We start from the raw sequence: 21,001 nt of genomic DNA, 5'->3' as shown, positions 1-21,001 counted from the left end.
TTGCATCTTTACTAATAATTGGTTCTAAAAATATTTTCACCAAAAGCGCTTTCAATCATTTCAAAAGTACATCCAAATGAGCTCTAAATTTCTTTGGCGAACAAAGGATTTTGGGCAGTTCTAATGTACAGTCCAATTAATGTGAGAATTTTTAATTCTTGTACTTTTGTGTAATATTCATCCTTACATAGGATGGGAACTTTTCGCATATTTACTGCACTATTAGTTATGCTATAACAATTGCAATTTAAATTCCGCACTGCGCAATCTCATCAATAGTTTTAAGTTTCAGTTTTGATTTATTCACACTTTTTATTTTCATAATATGACTTCGTCATCTTTTAGGTGTCAGCCATCGCATCTTGACTTTGGTGGATATCCGGGTCATGGTGTGTCAACAAGAGAATCAAGTGTTCGAATGTGAATATAAGTCTAAGGGTATTTAGGGGTAGTTTGGGAGTGAGGTGCTTAATAAAAAAGCACCCATGAAAAAAAACTGTGAGAGTTTTAGGTGTTTGATAAACTAAAAAAAAAAGGCTTATTTTGGAAGCTGCTGTGAGAATAAGCTGAAATCAAAGGAAAAAGCTGAAACTGCTATTTGTAGTTTTGGAAAACTGGCTTTTTTTCAAAGCACATGGAGCTACAGTGCTCCTTTAATGAAAAGACTCACTATCAGACTGCTTTTTTTTTTTTTCCAAAAGCACTTTTACAAAAAAGTTTACCAAACACTCTACTGATTTATTTCACAGCCGCTTATTCTCACAGCAGTTTTTTTTCAAAGCACAGCAATACCAAACCAACCCTTAGGCTAGGTAGTTTTGAATTTTAATATCTTATGATGCTTTAAATCGCTTTAGACTTGATAAGGCAATTTGTGAAATTGTAATATAATCATTCATGGTGTTATGTATGGATCTTTTTAAGATTTTTGTTTAAGCAATTGGTTGAATGATGATCATGTTATTCATTATGTGGATAAGTAGAATCAAACAATTTTGGCTTTGTTTTGCCCCAATTGATCATGCCTCTAGTGAAGTTGTAATTCATTTTGATGTTTGTAAATCAAATTGTAGTTCGACTAAGCAATTTGTTGAATTATTAATTTATTACTTATTGTGTTCAAGTAAGTGAAAGTTAGCAGAATTTGTTGTTAATTGAAGCTTAACATTATTATCATTAAGTTTGTCTAGATAAGTGGGGGCGAATAACTTTGGTTTGCTCTATAAGTAAGTTCACACTGTTATACATACATATTGGGCATCAATAATCTTAAGCCAATTATGCATTATGTATATTAAGAGTAGAAACTTACCATTGAAGTCAACAATAACTTCATCTTCCTCGATTCTTTAAAGATCAAATTTATTCTTACATGCAATGAGTATTGTTGATGCACAAAATCAGCGAAGACTTTGGTACAACAGAAAGTGTCAGGTTTTGTGACCTTCGCTTGGTTGCTTCGGTCACTAGTGAGGATAAGTACGTAAATGAATAGAGACAGAGAAGCAAACACAGGATGTACGTGGTTCACCCAGATTGGCTACGTCCACGGAGTAGAGGAGTTCTTATTAGTAGTGAAGGGCTTACACAAGTACAAATGATCAAGCTCTCAATTTAGTGAGTTCTTGTGAATGATTTAACACAAATGGCATTAGCCCATATTGTGGGGGAATGACCCCTATTTATAGAAAAACTTATAGCTTTGTCACATTGACATGTGTCATGTTATGATTGGTTCTTGATGTCGACACGTGCTGCGCTCTGATTGGCTTCTAATCTTGACACGTGTCGAGTAGTGATTGGCCTCCTGGTCGGAGGGGAACTCTTCTGGGTCCTTGACAGTATAGCGTTGGCCGGTGCTCGGTAGTTTCGGGATTGGTCAAGTATGGTACAAACAAGTATGATTTAATTTTCTTTAGTTTGAGAAGCCACGTTAAAATAGCCAAAAACCTCTAAAACCTGTGGGACTTTGCTCTTCAAGAAAAAAATGAGGGAATATGGTAAGCAGTTCTTTGAAGCGCATGATCCACCAAGGTGGCTGTTTTGCATTCTGATTTTCTCTCTCTACTTTTATCTACACGTACCCACCCATGAATAATACTAAAAAGAGAAAAACTCGTACTATAGATATAGTACCTTATGTTTACACATTTTCCTAAACCTTAACCCTAATTCGACAACCCTAACCCTAATTTTGTTCTTTTGTTAACTCTGAATGGTGGCAGCTAGCAGTGCATGGCGGTCCACTAAGGTACCGTTTGGTACATGGGACGGGACGGAATAGAGTGGGACGAGGTGTTCCGTCTCACGTTTGGTGTGCCTAAAACGGGTGGAACGCGCTGTTCCACGAGACGAAATTTGGGTGAATTTTCGTTCCGCCTTACCCCCTGGAACGACTTGTTCCACATCTGTGGAACACAAAATTGTAACCTCTCCATCTCTTTTTTCTTCCTCCTTGTTTCCATTCGAGGGCATCTTTGCTCCTTCTTAGTTCCGTCCCGTCTTGTCCCGTCCCATTCTGTTTTGTCCCATCCCGTATGCATACCAAACGATACCTAAGGGACCAGAGTGGTTTCGGGTCCATCCTAACTACTATGTAAAAAAAAATTTCGCGACATGAAAAGAAGATGAATTGTCCTTGTAAAGAAGTTGAGTCAAATAACATCATAGCTTATATTTTTCTAACAATTTTGTTTACTTTGGCTTTGTGGTTTCTTGAAACTCAAGAATGAGGTTTTACAATTGACTTTAATGTTATTTCTAAAGCAACCTAATCAACTATTATTTGCAACCCTCCTCTTTGCCCTCCTTTTTTTTTTTTTGTCAAACGATTCAAACCATATTTCTTTGTATTTTTGTTCTTATAGTTTCACATTTTTTACTGGTTACCCTGGTCTCTACATCCTACTTAGTTTATTATACACTTTCTTTGATTCTCTTTATTAAATTTCCCAGATATTTTAGTTTTGTGAAGATTATTTCAATTGCTCATATTACAGAGTTCGCAATTTTTTCTCAATACATAATGAAAAGCCCTATCTCACAAAGAATTCTGGCTCAGCCATTGTGGCAGTGCCATGATTGAGCAATTTTCCCATGCTAGGGCTAGCCTATTTGCTGATTCCAAACCAAAGAACAAAAAATCTGATACCGAAAAGTAATTTCCCTGACCACTTAGTTTATAATCCTGAAAGCAACAAGGTGGGACATGATTTTATTGATATAGTGGATTTGGAAGAGTGGGTAACTTATGCTACTAATAATGGCAGTAGTATAATTGCATGATGATAACAGATAACCACTTGAAAGCCGCCTATTTGCTGTTTGGTATTTGGTTAGTGATGCAAATTATAATTGTGCTACTGATTAAAGTGGGGTGGTAAGTACAGCGAAAGAAGAATTCTTCATCATGTGAGAACCGAGAAGTATATATAATGTAGGAAGGAGGCTTCCAAAGGCTTGCTTTGCGGACAAGAAGCCAAAATTGCAAAGTTGATTTGACACAACCACAAAACCTACCTACTTGGCATGGTCGCCTTCTTGCCATGCATATGGGACCATTGCATACAAATTAAGGATCACTTTCACTCTTTTGAGGACTATTTTCATACGTGCTTCTAAAAGATTGAAAGCGTTTTTAGATAAAATATTTTTGGAACCAAAATTTAGGAAAAAAAATAAGTTAATTCTGGAAAAGTACTTGAAGTGAATCCAACAAGAAACACATAACTGATGCTTTTAGCAGGAAACACATGAAATCTAAAAATATTTTCTCTAAAAATGTTTTTAGTCATTTAAAAGTACTTGCCAAACGAGTTCTAATTTGCTTGTCGATTGGCCAACTGCATTTGACCCAATTGGTTATCTATCATTATCGTTACCATAGTAGTGAGCTTTTTAAAACCCGAAGGAAATATAGATGTGTAGTGGGACGAAGACACAACAAACAAAACATCCATAGAGGTTCAGGAGATCCTCTACTCATCAAGTTCTTTTCACTTTGTAATACCCCACCATGTTGTGACGGATACAAACAACTGCAAGTGTCACTAATTATTTAAACCGAGTGTGGGGTACTCTTATTTTTCGACTTAACTATATACTTACATGTATTTAATATAATCACCATTTTAATAGTTTGATATGGTCTTCTGATTATATATGTATATATTCACATAAATTACATCTGACTGTTAGATAGTGATTGTATTAAATACATATTAGTATTGTAGCCAATCATATTATCGGAAAAAAAAAATAAAAACAAAAAGTTGTTTGTATATTATATATTTGATTGTGTCAAATGATCTGATATTTACAAACTTACCTCAGTTACTTGCAAATAACACAACCCCAACACACTTGCACCTACATCTATATGAAGATATGAAGATAATTCTTTGGCTTTGCATCTCAGAAAAAGGCGGAGTGCAGATTAAAGGAAGGACCACCCAAAGCAGCCTAGCAGTTGCTAGTGAGGGCAGATGTTGCAGCCTTTTGACACAAGGATGTACTTTGCTTGATGAAACTTGATGACATCAAAGAGTATAAGCATGGAAGAACCCGTGAAGTACTAATACCTGCTAACACCAAATCTGGGCCTTTGTATGGTAGATATCCACTCATATCCACATTCTTCTTGGTTTCTAGCGTGGTTAGTAAAGTTTACGACACGAGAATGAAACGAAAATATTTATTGGTTTATTTCTGAGTATTGAAATAAATCTCAAGATCGAATTCTACGTAAGAATTAACCAAGAAAAAACTACTTCATAAGTATGGCATTTAGCCCAACAAATATAAAAAGGCCCATACATAAGCAAGAAAATCCGAATAAAATATAGTAATTGGGTTTAAGCCCAAAATACAACCCACTAGCAGTTTCCAAATGATTATTAAATTTGACTTCCACCTACCTTCTTCCCAGCCCAGTCTGAATATTTAACACCTCTACACCCTCTTCGGACCGTTAAATTCTAACTTTAATTTGCCTTGATAAAAAATTGTTTACGGGATAAAAAGTTTCTTCTCATTCTTGATAATTAAATAGCATATGTCCAAAAGACAAAGGGTGTGTCAACATTTTTTATTTTTTATTATTAAGAACACAAAAAAAAAAAAACAAAAAAACAAAAAAACAAAACAAAAAAAACAAAATCCAACATACAATTCCATTCCCAACCCAAACATTGAAGCTCAGGAAAAAAAAGTGTAATTCTTTTTTTTTTTTTTTTTGGTGTCCTGAATAGTATGGAAAATTTACGACACTAGAATAGAACAAAAATAATTCTAATTTATTTCTGAATATTGAAAGAAATGTTCAAATTTTTTTTTTTTTGAATCAAAGAAATGTTCGAGTTGAATTAACAAAGAAAAAAAAACTACTTCATAATTGTGGCATTTAGCCCAACAAACACAAAAAGGCCCAGTCTGAATAAAAATATGGTAATTGGGTTTAAGCCTAAATTACAACCCACTACCTTCTTCCCAGCCCAGTCTGAATATATAAAACCTCTTCACTCTCTTTGACTCAATCGTTTGACTTCTGACATTAATTTGCTTTGACAAAAAATTGTGATAAAAAACTTCCCTCATTCTTGATAATGTAGATGGAATACACCAACTAGAATTATTGGCTGGAAATAGAGATCGGTTTGGCATGAGAAATAGAATCATCGTTACAGCAAGAGACGAACGTCTTCTAGTTGAGCATTGTATAGACAAAAAAGAAGATGGCGGATGCGGGCTTGTGACCCATGTGTGAGGATGGATTGCATAACCTATCCTATTTTTATTATTTCGGATTTGTTACCAATTTAGTCTGTGTACAATTTTGCTCATCAAACACGAGGTGGATTACCTGTCCAATTTAATTGAAGATGATTATTCCAGATTCAATGTTTATTATCCAAACAAGTCTTCTGTCTGGATTGAGTTTTAGGAACGACAGGCATCTCGTGAGAGATCACCTTTGGATGTTTTACATGCATCAGCAGGAATATTGGGATGCCACACCCAAAGGAAATATTACTTCAAGTTTCTGTTCGAAATGCATTTGGGTTCAGTAGAAGGATTGAAAAGTTTCAATAAATGCTTGATTGTGAAGTAAGTGTGGAGCGCATTTGGTGTCAAAGCAAGACTTGGAAGAACTGAATGGAACGATGAATATCCTAAGGTGAACACATGAATATTGTGACCAGGTAGGTCCAAGTTGAAGTGATAGTTTGATGGCAAAGAACCACTCTGCAAAAGCGAATGGTTTTGTGCTTTATTGAATGATTTAATGATCCAAAATGAAGTGAATTTCAAAATCTGATGGTGATGCTTCTCAGAATTGAAGTAACCGAATCTATGCTAAAAAAAATACTCTCTCTATGTTTCTATTAATCATTCTATCGGAAACCAGTAACTAATCAGAGTTGGTAATCAATACCTACTTTGTACACTAAATACATGCTACAAATACAATGTGTGAGGAACATAAATGTTCAAACTTGCAGCCGCATATATGCTTGATGCAGCGTTGGTGACGAGGAGAAAGCCATTGTTCCAAATGTTAAATCTAGTGTCTATAGTCCACTTGCATCTCGAACTCTACATCTCAGGCTCAACCGCGTTCCTCATTCCATAACCATTCTTCCACGTCCGTACACGATCATTGAATTGCGGCAAGGCAGAAGACCCGATCAATGGGTGGTGTAACTGACCTAGCTAGTACGTAAGCTTCATTCCGAAATGCAACAAACTGCACTGCAGAGGAGAAGTAGACAGTAAGAGTAAAGAAATGCCGTGAGGCGTAGATGCACCAACAATCGATGCAGGACACAAAGTTAGCTTGTAGGTTTACTTGACAGAAGTTATTCAGACTCCTCTAAGCTACTAATTATGTCTAATTAGGGAGGATTGACAAAAATCGTCACCAGATACGCAATCATCGATTAAAGCAAAAGGAATTATCGGGTTTCATATTTATAAACTTCATGCAATGAATATAAAGAAAGAACAGGAAAGTCAACGTGGTTTATGATCATACGAAATTTCAAAGAGGGGAGAAGAGATTCTAAACTGGGGAGTATAAATTGAAGATAACATATGGAAGAAGAGCATACAAACTGAAGATAACATATGGAAGAAGAGCGTATAAACTGAAATTAATTAACAAGAAAAATTCTACAGTATTTATATGTTTTACCTGAAAAATCTATGCTTATCCTCCACTGCCTCCTTAATCATGCTTGCCCCCACTACAAAGACCAAAGGAGAAATCAAACTTATTATAGTACTAGGAGCTAAAGAAGTGATAAACAAAACAGTTGCCAACAGAAAATACAGACTGGCAACTCTCCATAACTGCTCTAAAAGCACTTTTGGAAGAACAGTCACATCCCGTCACTTCCACTAACCATGAGTGAGAGCGAGGGGAGCGAATGGTTGAAAACAAACCTAAATTGTGGGTGTTCATAGTGTCGAGTTTAGCATGGGGCATATGTTTTTCTATTTCGGGACTGCGTGTTTGAATTCATACTAGAACGGCCAATTTCCCATAGGATATACTATATATACTACGTCAACTCTATTTTTTTGGGTTATTTTCTGGAGTAGTAACAGATTGGAAAACTAAAGCCTCAGCTCTTTTGGCAAGTTGCATTAGGGCATGTGCAGAAAATTCAGAAACTATACGAAAAGAAAGGGCAACTGAAAAAGAACATGAGGTCCTAGGGGCAGAGAACAAACACGTTTTGGAAAGTTAAAAAATATAGTTTTCAAGATATTCTACTTCTTTCTGGACTTAATTAATTGTGGCTATATCAGAACCTATTTAAGCACAAAAAATCACCTACCAAGTTCCAACCATGTTTAAAATAGTTCAATTAGGCAACATCTGCAGCTGAAGTTTCATTCTGAAAATAATCACGCTGAAATTAACCTGGTATGATGAACTTCTTCTCATCCTGCACATAAATAAATATTTGTTATCTCTTTAAGGTTATATAACTAAAACACTGCATGCATGAGATTAGTACGTAAATACATATAAACCCTAACATGAAGAAGCTCCTGCAGCGGCCATGAAAAAACAGTTTGCACCGAGATAAGAACACCGGGTCTTCTATGAATTCCTAGCCTTAACACTTAGCTCAATGGAAGCCTTTTCTGTGTGCCTTTTAGGGTTCATAGGGACCAGTATTTATATAGGTCAAAAGACTTCAAGTTACTTCCATAAAGGAAACACTAAATCTACTTTCTTGACCTCTACGTAATCATAATCATAATCGTATAAGGATTACATCAATCCTATTTCCTATATAAGACTCACAATATAGGATTGATATCTTTGGGTAACCAAATCACAATATATATATATATATATATATATATATATATATGTTGATGCACAAAATCAGCGAGGTCGTGGGAGAGGACCGAAAGTGTCAGGTTTGTGACCTTCGCTTGGTTGCTTCGATCACTAGTGAAGATAAGTACGTAAATGAATAGGGACAGGGAAGCAAACACAAGATGTACGTGGTTCACCCAGATCGGCTACGTCCACGGAGTAGATGAGTTCTCATTAATTGTGAAGGGTTTACACAAATACATAGGTTCAAGCTCTCATTTTGTGAATTCTAGTGAATAGTTTAGTACAAAATGACATTAGAGATTATTGTGGGAGAATGATCCCTATTTATAGAGGAGAGTTTCTAGTTTTGTTCTAACATTGACACGTGTCGTGTTGTGATTGGCTTCTGAGTTTGACACGTGTCGAGCTGTGATTGTCTTCTGATGTCGACACGTGTCGCATTGTGATTGACCTCCTGGTTGAAGGGAAGCTCTTCTGGGTCCTTGATGGTATAACGTTGACCGGTGCTCAGTAGTTTCGGGATTGGTCAAGTATGGTACAAACAATATATATATATATATTATTCTCTAATAATACATTCCTATTACATATAGTAGACCATATTAAGGTTGATTTATGCCGGACAAGTCCAACATTCTCCCACTTGGTCTACGAAATGTAATGTTCATGCTTCGTCTTAGATTTGAGACCAATATAGTCTTAATGGCCATGTACAGTGATTACATCCCATCCTTATCCAAGTTTCTGTCAAATAAACCATACAACATGGAACTAACAAGGTTGTAAAGTTGTCATAACTTAGAACCTTCATAATCACACATGTTGAATGTCTTATCCACATGAAACACCATCTAATTATGATCGAGAGATGAACTCCTAACTATAATTTGGTCTTCCTTATATCATCTCAGATCCTCTTTATTGTAGTTATGTGACTACGCTTTATGCTTCGAGTGAGCCTGCATACTTGTTTACACAAGTGAGTATCACTCAATGAGTGATCATAACTATCCTGCAATTTAAAACATGTATAGTAAAATCACAAATTGCAGACAAGATTTACCTAAATGCATGCATGTATTTTGCTTTATGTGAACACTTAACCAGAAAACAAGTTTCATGAATTCAGAACTTTAAGTAACAAACTATAATCCATAAAACCTTTGTGAAAATAACTCACTTATTCACTGCAAACTTGCTAACAACATCTACTCCCACTAACTCAGCATATCAAAATCTATGATCAAACCCATATTCATTACATGCTGCTTAAAAATTGCAACTGGCAGCGCTTTATTCAAGGGATCTGCAAGCATTGATGCAGTGTCAATGTAGCTAACCTTGACAAAACCTTGTTTGATCTTTTCTCTGATAAGTCTATACTTGATGTGCATATGTTTGGTCCCCGAAGATCTTTTGTTATTCTTGGAGTAGAATACAGCTACAGTGTTATCACAAAAAATTTGTAGTGGTCTGTTAATAATCTTCAGCACACTCATCCCTTCTATGAATTTACCAATCCACACAACATGTGAAGTAGCCTCGAAACATGCCATATATTCAGCCATCATCGTTGACGTTGCTATGTTTTTTTGCTTCATGCTTTTCCAAGAAATAACACCTCATGCCATCATGAATATATTGCTAGATGTCGATTTCAATGAATCTTGACATCCTGCAAAGTCTGAATCACAATAACCAACAATTTCCAAGTTTGTGCCCTTCCTATAAACCAGCTTATAGTCTTTGGTTTTCTGTAAGTACCTCATTACTTTCTTGGCTGCAATCCAATGTGCTTGCCTCAGATTTGACTGATATCTTCCCAATAGATTTAATGTATATCAGGTCTAGTGCATACATTAAGCTACCCACTACTGAAGCATATGGCTTGTCTTCTATTTCCCTTTTCTCAATGTCAGTTTTGGGAGACTGCTCCTTGCTTAATTTATCTCCCTTAGTAACTGGCACTTCACTACCATTGCAGTTTGACATGTTAAATCTATTCAGAACCTTGTCAATATAACCCTTTTGCGATAAACCAAGTAAACCTCTTCCTATCACGTGTAATTTCTATTCCAAGAACATATGAGGCTTCTCCCATGTCTTTCATCTCAAAATTATCACTCAACAGGATTTTAGTTTCTTGTAGTAGACTCAAATTTGTGCCTGCAATCAATATATCATCCACATACAGTACCAAGATGGTGAAATGTCTCCCACTAGACTTGACATAAATGCATTCATCTTCAAAGTTCTCTACAAAAACATGTGATTGCATAACTTCATCAAATCTTAGGTACCATTGTCTGGATGCTTGTTTTAATCCATATATGGATTTCTGAAGTTTATAAACCAATTCTCTCTCTCTCTTTCATTAATGAATCCCTCAGGTTGTCTCATATATATTTCTTCTTCAAGTTTGCCATTTAAAAAGGTTGTTTTAACATCCATTTGATGAAGAAATAAATCATGGTGAGCAACTAGAGCCATCACAAATATGAAAGAGTCTTTTGTAGAGACTGGTGAGAACGTTTCATTGTAGTCCACTCCTTCTTGTTGAGTGTACCCTTTAACTACAAGCCTAGCACCCTTTAACTACAAGCCTAGCTTTTAGTCTCTCTATATTTCCATTCGAGTCCTTCTTTGTTTTGTATACCCATTTACATCCTATAAGCTTGGATCCTTTTGGCAAAATTGCAAGCTGCCAGACTTCATTTTTCTGCATCGACTCAAGTTCTGATTTCATAGCTTTTAACCATTCCTCTTGTTGTAGACCATTCATTGCTTCTTTGTAAGTCAATGGTTCTCCAATGTCAATGTCAGTCTTATTCAAATACACCACAAAATCGTCTGAGATTGCAGGTTTTCTCAATCTTGTTGACTTTCTGAGTTCAGGTGCAACATCGTTCAATATTTCTTTTGCAGCTTGGTTTTGTGTCTGTATTGCATTGTCTGCATTCTCTTGTTCATTCACTACATCATTATTGGCATTCGTTTGTGTTTCATGTACACCATTATCTACAACTGGAACAATATACTCCAAGTCTAAATGGTTATCTACACTTGGTGTAATATGATGCAATGAATCAGTTATGATTTCTTCAGTTTTCTCTTAAAAACAATCTCATTGTTGATCCCTTCCATTGATCATTCTTCTATAAATTTCACTTTTCTAGTCTCAACAAATCTAATGGAGTGATTGGGACAATAGAACTTGTAACCTTTTGTTCCCTGAGGATATCCCACAAAGTAACAGCTCACTGTCTTAGGGTTTAGTTTTCTTTCTTGAGGGTTATATACCCTTGCCTTAGCCTTACAACCCCAAATTCTCAAATGTTGCAGACTTGGCTTTCTTTTGTACCACAATTCAAAAGGTGTTGTAGTCACATATTTGTTGGGAACTCTATTAGATATGTAGTTTGCAGTCTTAATGACATCACCCCACAAAAACACTGGTAAGTTTGTTGCACTCATCATGCTTCTTACCATGTCTTTTAATGTACAATTCTTCCTTTCTGATACTCCCTTTTGTTGTGGAGTACCAGGATTCGTGTACTGAGCTATTATCCCTTCTTTTTGTTAGTAAAGTGCAAAGGGTCCAAGGTTTCTGCTATGCTCAGTGTATCTCCCATAGTATTCACCCCCTCTGTCAGATCTCACCACCTTAATTCTTTTCTCTAACTATTTCTCCACCTCAACCTTGTAGATTTTAAAAGCCATAAGTGCACTTGATTTTTTAGAGAGCAAATATAAGTGACAATATCTCGAGAAGTCATCTATGAAGGTTATAAAATACTTATAACCAGCATATGTTGGAGTGGGGAAAGGTCCACATATATCCATATGCACAATCTCAAGGAGATCAGTGCTTCTGGTTGCATCCTTTTTGTGTGAGTTAACCATTTTTCCTTTTATGCATTCAATACATGTGACATAGTGGTCTAGTTCTAACTCTGGCAAAATACCAGTTTTGCTCAGAGTTTTAACCATCTCAATCAAAATGTGATTCAATCTTTTATGCTAGAGAGTGGACGATGTCTCACTTTGATTAAGTCTTTTCTGTCTAACCATATGAAAACCATTTCCAATAACTTGCAAACCTTGGTAAATAATGAAGCCATTGTCATTTATTGATGATTTGAAAATTTTCTTAACAAGTTGACTGACTGACACTAGGTTCCTTCTAATTGAAGGTACATAATAGACATCTTGTAATTCCAAAACAAAACCAGACTCTAACTTAATTCTAATTGTTCCAATGAACTTGACAGCAGCTTTGTCTCCAGTTCCCACGATCATTAAGACTTCATCCTTACTTGGCACTCTTTTGTTTATAAAGCCCTGCAAAGAATTTGTCACATGTACCGAAGAACCACTGTCAACCCACCATGAAACTCTAGCAAACTCAGTGTTATTTGTTTCAAAACAAACTAATACTTCACCTTTATAAATTGCAATATTACCTTTTCCCTTGCCACTTTCGAGCCACTTCTTATATCTCTGGCAGTTTCTCTTCATGTGGCCGAGTTTCTTGCAGAAGAAACACTTTCCCTTGATGCTTTTGGAGTTCTTATTCACTCCAAGCTTCGATGTATCCTTCCCACTTTCTAGCTTTTGAACATTGTTCTTGAACTCAGTCACCATGTTGACCTTCTTGTCAATTATCTCAAACCTGATATGTTGTTCTTCATGCACACATATGGCAATTAATTCATTTAAACTCCACTGCTCTTTATGTGCATTATATGTGCTCTCAATTATGAGTATTCATTAGGTAATGAATTAAGTGCTACATGAACCAAGAATGCATACTCATGGGGACATCCAGTGCATTCAATTTTGCACCAATGTCCAGTAGCTCTAGTATGTGCTTTCTTACACATCCCAAGCCATTATATTTCTTTGACATAAGATCATTCATGAGATTACCTGTTTTAGCTTTGTCTGATTCCTTAAATTTCTCATGGATCAAAGTCAGATACTCCCTTGCTTTCTCAAAATCTGGTTTTCCTCCCCTTACCGTGTCAGATATGGACTTCTTGATCACCAGGAGAGCAATACGATTTGCTTTTAACCACTTTTCATACTTGGCCTTGACATCAACAATTGCATCTACAGCAGGTTCTGGAGGAGAGTCTTCCCTAATAGCTATGTCAAGATCCATTAACCCCAGACAAATGTCTAAGTCTTGCTTCCACTTTTTGTAGTTTGTACCACTCAAGGTTTGAACTGTGTTCACAACATTCATAATTGAATGAACATCATGCATACTTTAAAATTAAACATCCCAGTAAACTTCATAAGACAAGATTAATTCAACACTTAAGAGCTGATGAATTAAAATGCTTCTAACACTAACATATGCATTATATCAGTTACTTTCATGATTGTTTCTAACACTTATGAGCAAATGGAAAAAAACCACAATTGGTATAATGCATATATCATGTTATGCCATTTAAAGTCTAACCATGAAAACACGATCAACACCTATAGGAAGATGAACTCCATCCACGTTATGATTTTAAATGCAAGCATGGACAGTAACTTGATTATATTACACAGCTATTTCATGATAATCGGCTAGGGCTTGAATATATGATTTCACCAGGTAATATATGCATACTGATCACATAGGCTTTATAGGTACTAATGCACCATTCATTCAACAGATTATACATGCATTGATAATGACTGTAATTATAGGTTTTAACTATATAACCTAGGGCTCTGATACCAATTGTTATCTCCTTAAGGTTATATAACTAAAACACTGCATGCATGAGATTAGTACGTAAATACATATAAACCCTAACCTGAAGAAGCTCATGCAGCGGTCATGAAAAAACAGTTTGCACTGAGATAAGAACACCGGGTCTTCTATGAATTCCTAGCCTTAACACTTAAGCTCAATGGGAAGCATTTTCTGTGTGTCTTTTAGGGTTCATACGGACCAGTATTTATATAGGTCAAAAGACTTAAAGTTCCTTCCATAAAGGAAACACTAAATCTACTTTCTTGACCTCCAAGTAATCATAATCATAATCGTATAAGGATTACATCAATTCTATTTCCTATATAAGACTCACAATATAGGATTGATATCTTTGGGTAACCAAATCACAATATATATATATATATATATATATATATATATATATATATATTATTCTCTAATAATACATTCCTATTACATATAGTAGACCATATTAAGGTTGATTTATGCCGGACAAGTCAAACAATATTCACTTAATAGTTGCGCCTTAGTCTCACCATTAAAAATCTGCCTTCAGTTTGAGTTCAAAATTATCAGTACCCACAATAAAGAAAAGATTCACAACTATCACAATATTTTTATTGAATATCCAGCACTTATTTGAAGAACAACGTACAGACAACTTCCTTATTGGTTTTTCATACATCCCAAGCATTTTTACATTATCTCTATAGCTACTTATCTGTTCATAGCATAATAAATTTTGCTTCAATTCGGCTAATGTGAAATTATCATAAGATATTTTTCTTCCATATTTTCTATCTTCCATACTTGCATCTTTCTTATTTCAATTTGACATAGATGAGAGATGCACATTATTAACTGTATATACAGAGACTTCATTGCTGGATCAAATAAATTAACTTTGAGGAAAAAAATAATCAAATATCAGGTAGGTTATACAGGGCTTGAGATGGTGACTAACTAATATGGATTCTGAGAAAAAGCACAATATTTAGCTTTCCAAGTACGACTCTGAAGCATTGAATGGTTAAATAAAGCAGAAGGCAATTTTTATTCTTCCTTCTGCCTTTTGTGAGCTTGTTCTTTGTCATCAAAACTACCACTTTCACTTGGAGCTGCCTCTTCACAATATCCATGTGTTCGCTTCAAGATTTTCAATGTTTGGTTGAGCTCTTCCAAATCTTGCTTGTACACCAAACGAGCCCCACACATTTTCACCATATTTGGTCCATTTCCTCTAGCATGATAATCTGTTTCAAATGAAAACTGTTCCTGACATTGTTCTCGAGACAAATAAAATATCCAAAGATGTTCTGACACTAAATGCTCTGTTTCAGAAATCCAACATGAAATCCCAGGCAAACACTGAATTTTGAAACCATAATATTGAAGCGCAGCTGGATTTCCCAAGTTTTCCTTAGGTTGTGAAAAAACAACGCAAAAAGCAATTCCCATCCAGCTGCTACATGATTGAGGAGGTAGCTCCACATTTAGCGAATGTCCCACAATTTGATTGTTGAACCACTCGGGAATCCCCTTTCCGGGGCATAAAATATAATAAGGATCCAAAGAACCACCGATTACCTCATACAAAGAAGGACAGATTCCCTGCACCAAAAGAACCATTAGGGGGGGGGGGAAAGCGAGAGAGAGAGAGACAGAGAGAGAGAGAGACAGAGTACCTTAGTGGCGAATTTCACGATCCTTGAATATATTGTACTCATCCAGTCTTCATCTTCAACCAAAGTAATGCAATTCCGAGAACTGAAAGTAAAATCATAAATATTGGCAAATCTGCTGCTCAACTTCGAGGGATCCGACAACCTTTCTAAGGAGGTACAATTATCTACTTTTACGTGTAATTCGCTATTTGACGGAAGATCTGGCAGTTGCTCAAGTCTTTGGCACCCCTCCAAGTTAAAAGACTCAAGTCGAGAAAGGCATTTGATGCTTGCTGGAAGGGTTGTAAAATTGTTTCCACTAAGATTTAACACTCGTAAAGAGGACAAGTTACCAATATCATGGGGGATATCACCTTCACTAAGATCATTATAGTGTAGTTGTAAGTTCTCCAAACAACGCAAATGATTCAAAGAAGACAACACCAAACCCCAACAAGGCTCATGACTCTTTCTAATTCCAAATAAGCGGAGAAGGCCCCACTCATCCCTTTGCTTACCAATTGATCCATAAGCCCACAGCGTTTTGAGATTTTTCACATCAACAAGCGGCTCTCTTATACCGGTTAACACCAAATCAAGCCACTCTAAAAACTCCATCTTCCCTGGGAGTTTTTCGATTTTTGAACTTCCCCTGATCGACAGCTTTTTAAGAGACTTCAAATTACAAATCTCAACAGGAATATCCAACAGATTTCTGCAATCACTAATAACCAGTACAGTAAGGCCAACCAGATGTCCAATTGTTGAAGGTAATTTCTCAATCGCAGTCCCACCTAAATAAACCTTGGACAAATTTTTCATCTGTTTTGAAAATTCTGGAATCTTTTTCACTTTGGAGCATTCCATAAGATCTAAACGTTCAAGGGAATCCATTTCTAGCTCACTTGGGAGACTCTTAATACTTTTACAGCCAAAAAGTTGCAAAACTTTAAGTCTTTTAAGAACTGCAATAGACGGGTGTACCTCAACTAAATTCGTACACCACATAAGAAACAACTTCTCAAGATTTCGAAGACCAGTAAAATCTGGGGTACTTATCAGTTTACGTGAGTAGCTAAGATTAATATATTTCAAGTTGGGGAAATTCTGCAGAATACAACAAATAATGTATATAAGCTTCCAATTCCAAAACCTTACAATTTTATTGGACATAAAAAAATTGTTAAATAGCATTCATTGAGTATATTCTTACCTCTTTTCCATCCCAAAGCCGAACAAGTTTGCTATCACACATTTGTAGTTCAGTAAGGAAACGCGGGTGAAAGCTTGGTGGAAGAGACTTGGAAGGATACAAACTCCAATTCATAATTCTCAAAGAACACGGAAGAAATTTGGGATTTGAAGAAACGATCAAATTGTCAAATTCCAGAAACCTCAGTCCAGACATGTTAGAGAAGGCTTCACAGTTCCAGTGCACCTCTTCTATTTCGGGTAACCGTAGGCCTATGCCTTCAATAGCTCTTGTCCCCTAATAACCAAGAATGTAGGAAATGTCAATTTCACATTTAGTATCGTGCTAAAAAAATAATATCTTCTATCGAACTTGGTAATCTTACATAACTTCTTACCGTATTGGTCATGAACACATGAAAAATGTCATTAGGAAGCCACAACCTACTCCGCAAGCCAGGCTCTTTAGACTCGTTACCAACAATTCTCCATGCCATTTCTTGTATCAAATCATGCATCCCTATCTCGCTGTACTGGACTGAAGTATCATACAGGAAGCATTTTTCAGAGGTTAGGAGAGATTTCTCAATTAGAGCATCTATCAAGATCCGGCTTGAAATATCAAAGGAATTGTCTAGTATTTCAATTACTCGCTGCGTGTGCTTCCCTTTGTGAAAACATGCAACATCGAGAAAAATTCTCTTCTCCATCTCTTCTAGTCCATCATAACTTATTTTGAGTTTATCAAAAATTGTTGGATTAGGAATTTTTTTTAGATTATCCCGTACACTATTCCATGCATCTAGACCTCTCTTAAACAAAGCCGACCCCAACTGTTCAAGAGCAAATGGAAGGCCTCCAGCATGATTAATGAAATACTTAGACAGTTCCAAAAACCCGTCTTCGGGCAGATCTTTCTTAAAGGCATGTTGACTAAACAGAGCAAGAGCTTCATCATCATTTAACAACTTGACACCATGACATAAAGTTATGCCATGCTGGACTAGCAAACGTTCATTTCTAGTTGTAAAGATAATTCTACTCCCACTACCAAACCAATCTTCTTTTCCAGCTAGTACTTGTAGCTGGTTTATTTGATCCACATCATCAAGTACAAGAAGAACCTTTTTGTTGCGTAAGCACTTCTCAGTGTATATGATTCCCAACTGTTGATCCCAAACTTTCTCAATCTTTTCTTTCAAGACTGGGAAAAGAAGTTGTTGTTGAAGACTAAATAGAGTACGATCTCTGATATTTGCGAGAAAGCAGTAAACTTCAAAATGATGGAAGATTCTATCATAAACTAGCTTGGCAAGGGTTGTCTTACCGATGCCACCCATTCCCGTTATCCCTATAAAGCGAACATCATTGGCATCATGAGCTAATAGCAAACTTAGTTGCTCAAGCCCAAAATTAATTCCGACCAATTTCTGTGAGGAATCTGACACGGTGAACGCAGCCTGCACCTTCCTCCGCACACTATTGACGATTTTTTCAATAAGCTCACTTTCACACCTACAAGGTATAAAATAACCAATAAAAAAACATAAGCGAAGCATTCAAGTTTGACTCTGTTAAGACATGGGAAATTAAAGTTGTTCATGCATGCTTACTTGTATTGCTTTGAATGCCAACCAGAAATTTTGGACAGTCTTTTTAGATCAGCCTTCCATTGGACAACCTTCTTTTTATCTTCGGTAGTGATGAACTTTTCTTCATGCTCCGCGAAGGCTTTGGCAAAAGATCCCCGTTGATTTCCAACGTCGGATGGATCTGTCTCGTAAAAGACCGGCAGAACTGAGTTCCTAGCTTCCATGCATTGAAGAATGGTTGTAAGTTCATTCAAGCACCATTTGGAAGAAGCATAGTTTGGTGAAAGAACAACGATTGCAATATGCGATTCTTTTATCGCACTCGGGAGCTCAAGAGGAATACTTGTTCCTTCTTCAAGCTCTCGATCGTCAAGGAAAGTTGTAATTCCTTGGAACTTGCACAATTCGTGGTATAAATGGGATACAAAACCCTTGCGGGTGTCTACACCCCTAAAACTCAAAAACACATCGTACTTCCATCGAGGCGCTGATTCGAGAGAAAGAAGTGGTGTAGAGGCTCTTTGGGTGCTCATCGCCATTGCAAAGCAAAAACGGTGCGGCCGCCTAGGCGCTGGCGGCGGTGCTCCGCCGCAATTAACCCGAAATCGTTTCTAAAATCGGCAAGGTTATTAGGCGGCGTAAGACGGCCGCCTGGGCGGTCTGGGCGGACGCTAGGCGGTCTGGTCGGACGCTGGGTGGTTTGATGGCCTGAGAAAGAACATCTGTAGCGAGACCCGATATGTCTCCCCGAGTCTCGCTATCTCCCTCTCGATCTGCAATTGCGAACGAATATTTCGACAATGGTTGGAGAAATTTGAAGAGGAAGAAGAAGTGAGGGAGGCGCTGTGGGATTGGTTGGAGAAATCTGCAGAGGAAGTAGAGGGACGGAACTGGATCTACAATTGCAGAAACGGAATGGCTGAAGGCGGCAGTGGTTTAGACTTTTAGCACCTTTAGCACGCTTTAGACTTTAGTTAGGCTTTTTTTATTAGGAACTTTAACGAAAAGTTCCTCTACTCTTCACTTTAACGAAAAACCACATTTTAACACTAAAAAGTCAATCATGGTACTATTCATTTTACCATTTATTTTGTCCTTATCGTTAAAACTCAAAGTTTTCAAGCCCTTTTCATTAGTTTTCCTTTTTTATTAAGCATGTGCAAACCGACAAAAACAAGGATTAACGCCCCAATCTTACATTTTGTTAATTAGAATAAAAGGCCTAACAAAACTTATAAGCTTAAAAATATATAAATCTAACATAAATTGTTTAAATTTTTACATATAACTACCTATAGAGATTCTTTTTTAAAATAACATTTTATTTAAACTTTATTTATATATTATAGAGTAAATTTAATTAATTTTATTTGATATGTAATAAATTTAACTAAGTTCGTCTAGTGGTCTAGGCTCCGTCTAGCTGTTTAGGTGCTAGGCCTTAACCTACCATCCTACCAATATCTAAAGTTTTTTAGAATCTTAAATAAAAATAAGAGCAGACCAAAAGAGGGAGGTTTTGGGGAAAGGAAATAATGAAAGAGAGAAAGAGTGAAGGTTGTAGGGAAAGCCAAGTGGGACGATGGGAATCAATCCAACTAGAAAACAACAAAATTAAGACCAAGAAGCAGACTTAGGGGTGTATTTAATTGAGATTTTAAGGGATTTTAATTCTTTTAATAAATCTATGGATATTCAATCAAGATTTTTAGTGATTATCTGGAATTCAAGGTATATTCAATTAAAATTTTAAGATAGTTTATTAAAATCTTTATAAATCCGGGGGTATTCAATTAGGATTTTAAAGAAGTTTATAACATTCCAGGTGTATTCAATTAAAATTTGATTTTAAAGAATTTGAGAAAGTTGAGGAATTAGAGAGAATTGGAGATATTTCGTAGTGTCTTTTAAGCATCTACAAATTTCACCTCTTCCTATGAGATTTCGAGGGAATTGAGTCAAAATTTTATATGCAATCTCTACAAATCAATTAAACTCCATAAAAATTCATGAATTTATAAATCCATTAAAATCTCTCTCATTCTCAATTCAATACCCTCACTTTAATTGGCAAGAAAAGATTGAGAAAAGTCAGTGTGAGTGTGACTACCTACTCCTACTCCTGATCCTTAATTGGACCAAAAATAATTATTCATTTTTTTGGGGGCCTCCATGCATTCTGGGTGCGGTTTTCAACTACTTGTTGGACGTTTGACGCTTTCCAACCACTTGCTTCGTAAGATTGCAGCGTTTTTTTACTAGTGGGATTAATTTAAAGGAAAACAAATAAAAAGGGTTTGAAAATTTTGAGTTTTAATGATAAGGACAAAATAAAGGGTAAAGTGAATAGTACCAGGATTGACTTTTTAGTGTAAAAATGTGATTTTTCGTTAAAGTGAACAGTACCGGGTGCTTTTCGTTAAAGTTCCCTTAATTTAAAGCAAAAACGACCAATGAA

The 21,001-nt window shown here is 36.2% G+C and overlaps 1 protein-coding gene across 1 annotated transcript; it reads right to left on the bottom strand.

Annotated features, from left to right (window-relative positions):
• Positions 1-14,977: 14,977 nt before the first annotated feature.
• Positions 14,978-19,503, bottom strand: LOC103416299 (TMV resistance protein N-like). The gene is made up of 5 exons (XM_070822119.1): positions 18,565-19,503; positions 17,350-18,466; positions 16,974-17,249; positions 15,782-16,867; positions 14,978-15,707 (listed from the first exon to the last, which is right to left on the bottom strand). Exons 1-5 carry the CDS (start codon positions 19,080-19,082, stop codon positions 15,150-15,152), a joined length of 3,555 nt encoding a protein of 1,184 aa, XP_070678220.1. The 5' UTR covers positions 19,083-19,503; the 3' UTR covers positions 14,978-15,149.
• Between the last annotated feature and the right edge of the window lie 1,498 nt (positions 19,504-21,001).

Source organism: Malus domestica, chromosome 05 (genome assembly GCF_042453785.1).
Source record: "Malus domestica chromosome 05, GDT2T_hap1".
In the NCBI taxonomy this organism is placed as follows: Eukaryota; Viridiplantae; Streptophyta; class Magnoliopsida; order Rosales; family Rosaceae; genus Malus; species Malus domestica.
Note: the sequence above shows the minus strand (reverse complement) of the source record. Positions and strands in the feature narration are given on the sequence as shown.

Bases quoted from the DNA above. Each gene is read 5' to 3' on its own strand.
- LOC103416299 (XM_070822119.1), bottom strand. From the start codon at position 19,082: ATGGCGATGAGCACCCAAAGAGCCTCTACACCACTTCTTTCTCTCGAA. The intron at 17,250-17,349 runs GTAAGAAGTTAT...CTTGGTTATTAG, and splicing joins ATGTGTTCATGACCAATACG to GGGACAAGAGCTATTGAAGG. The intron at 16,868-16,973 runs GTAAGAATATAC...TGTATTCTGCAG, and splicing joins GGCTTTGGGATGGAAAAGAG to AATTTCCCCAACTTGAAATA.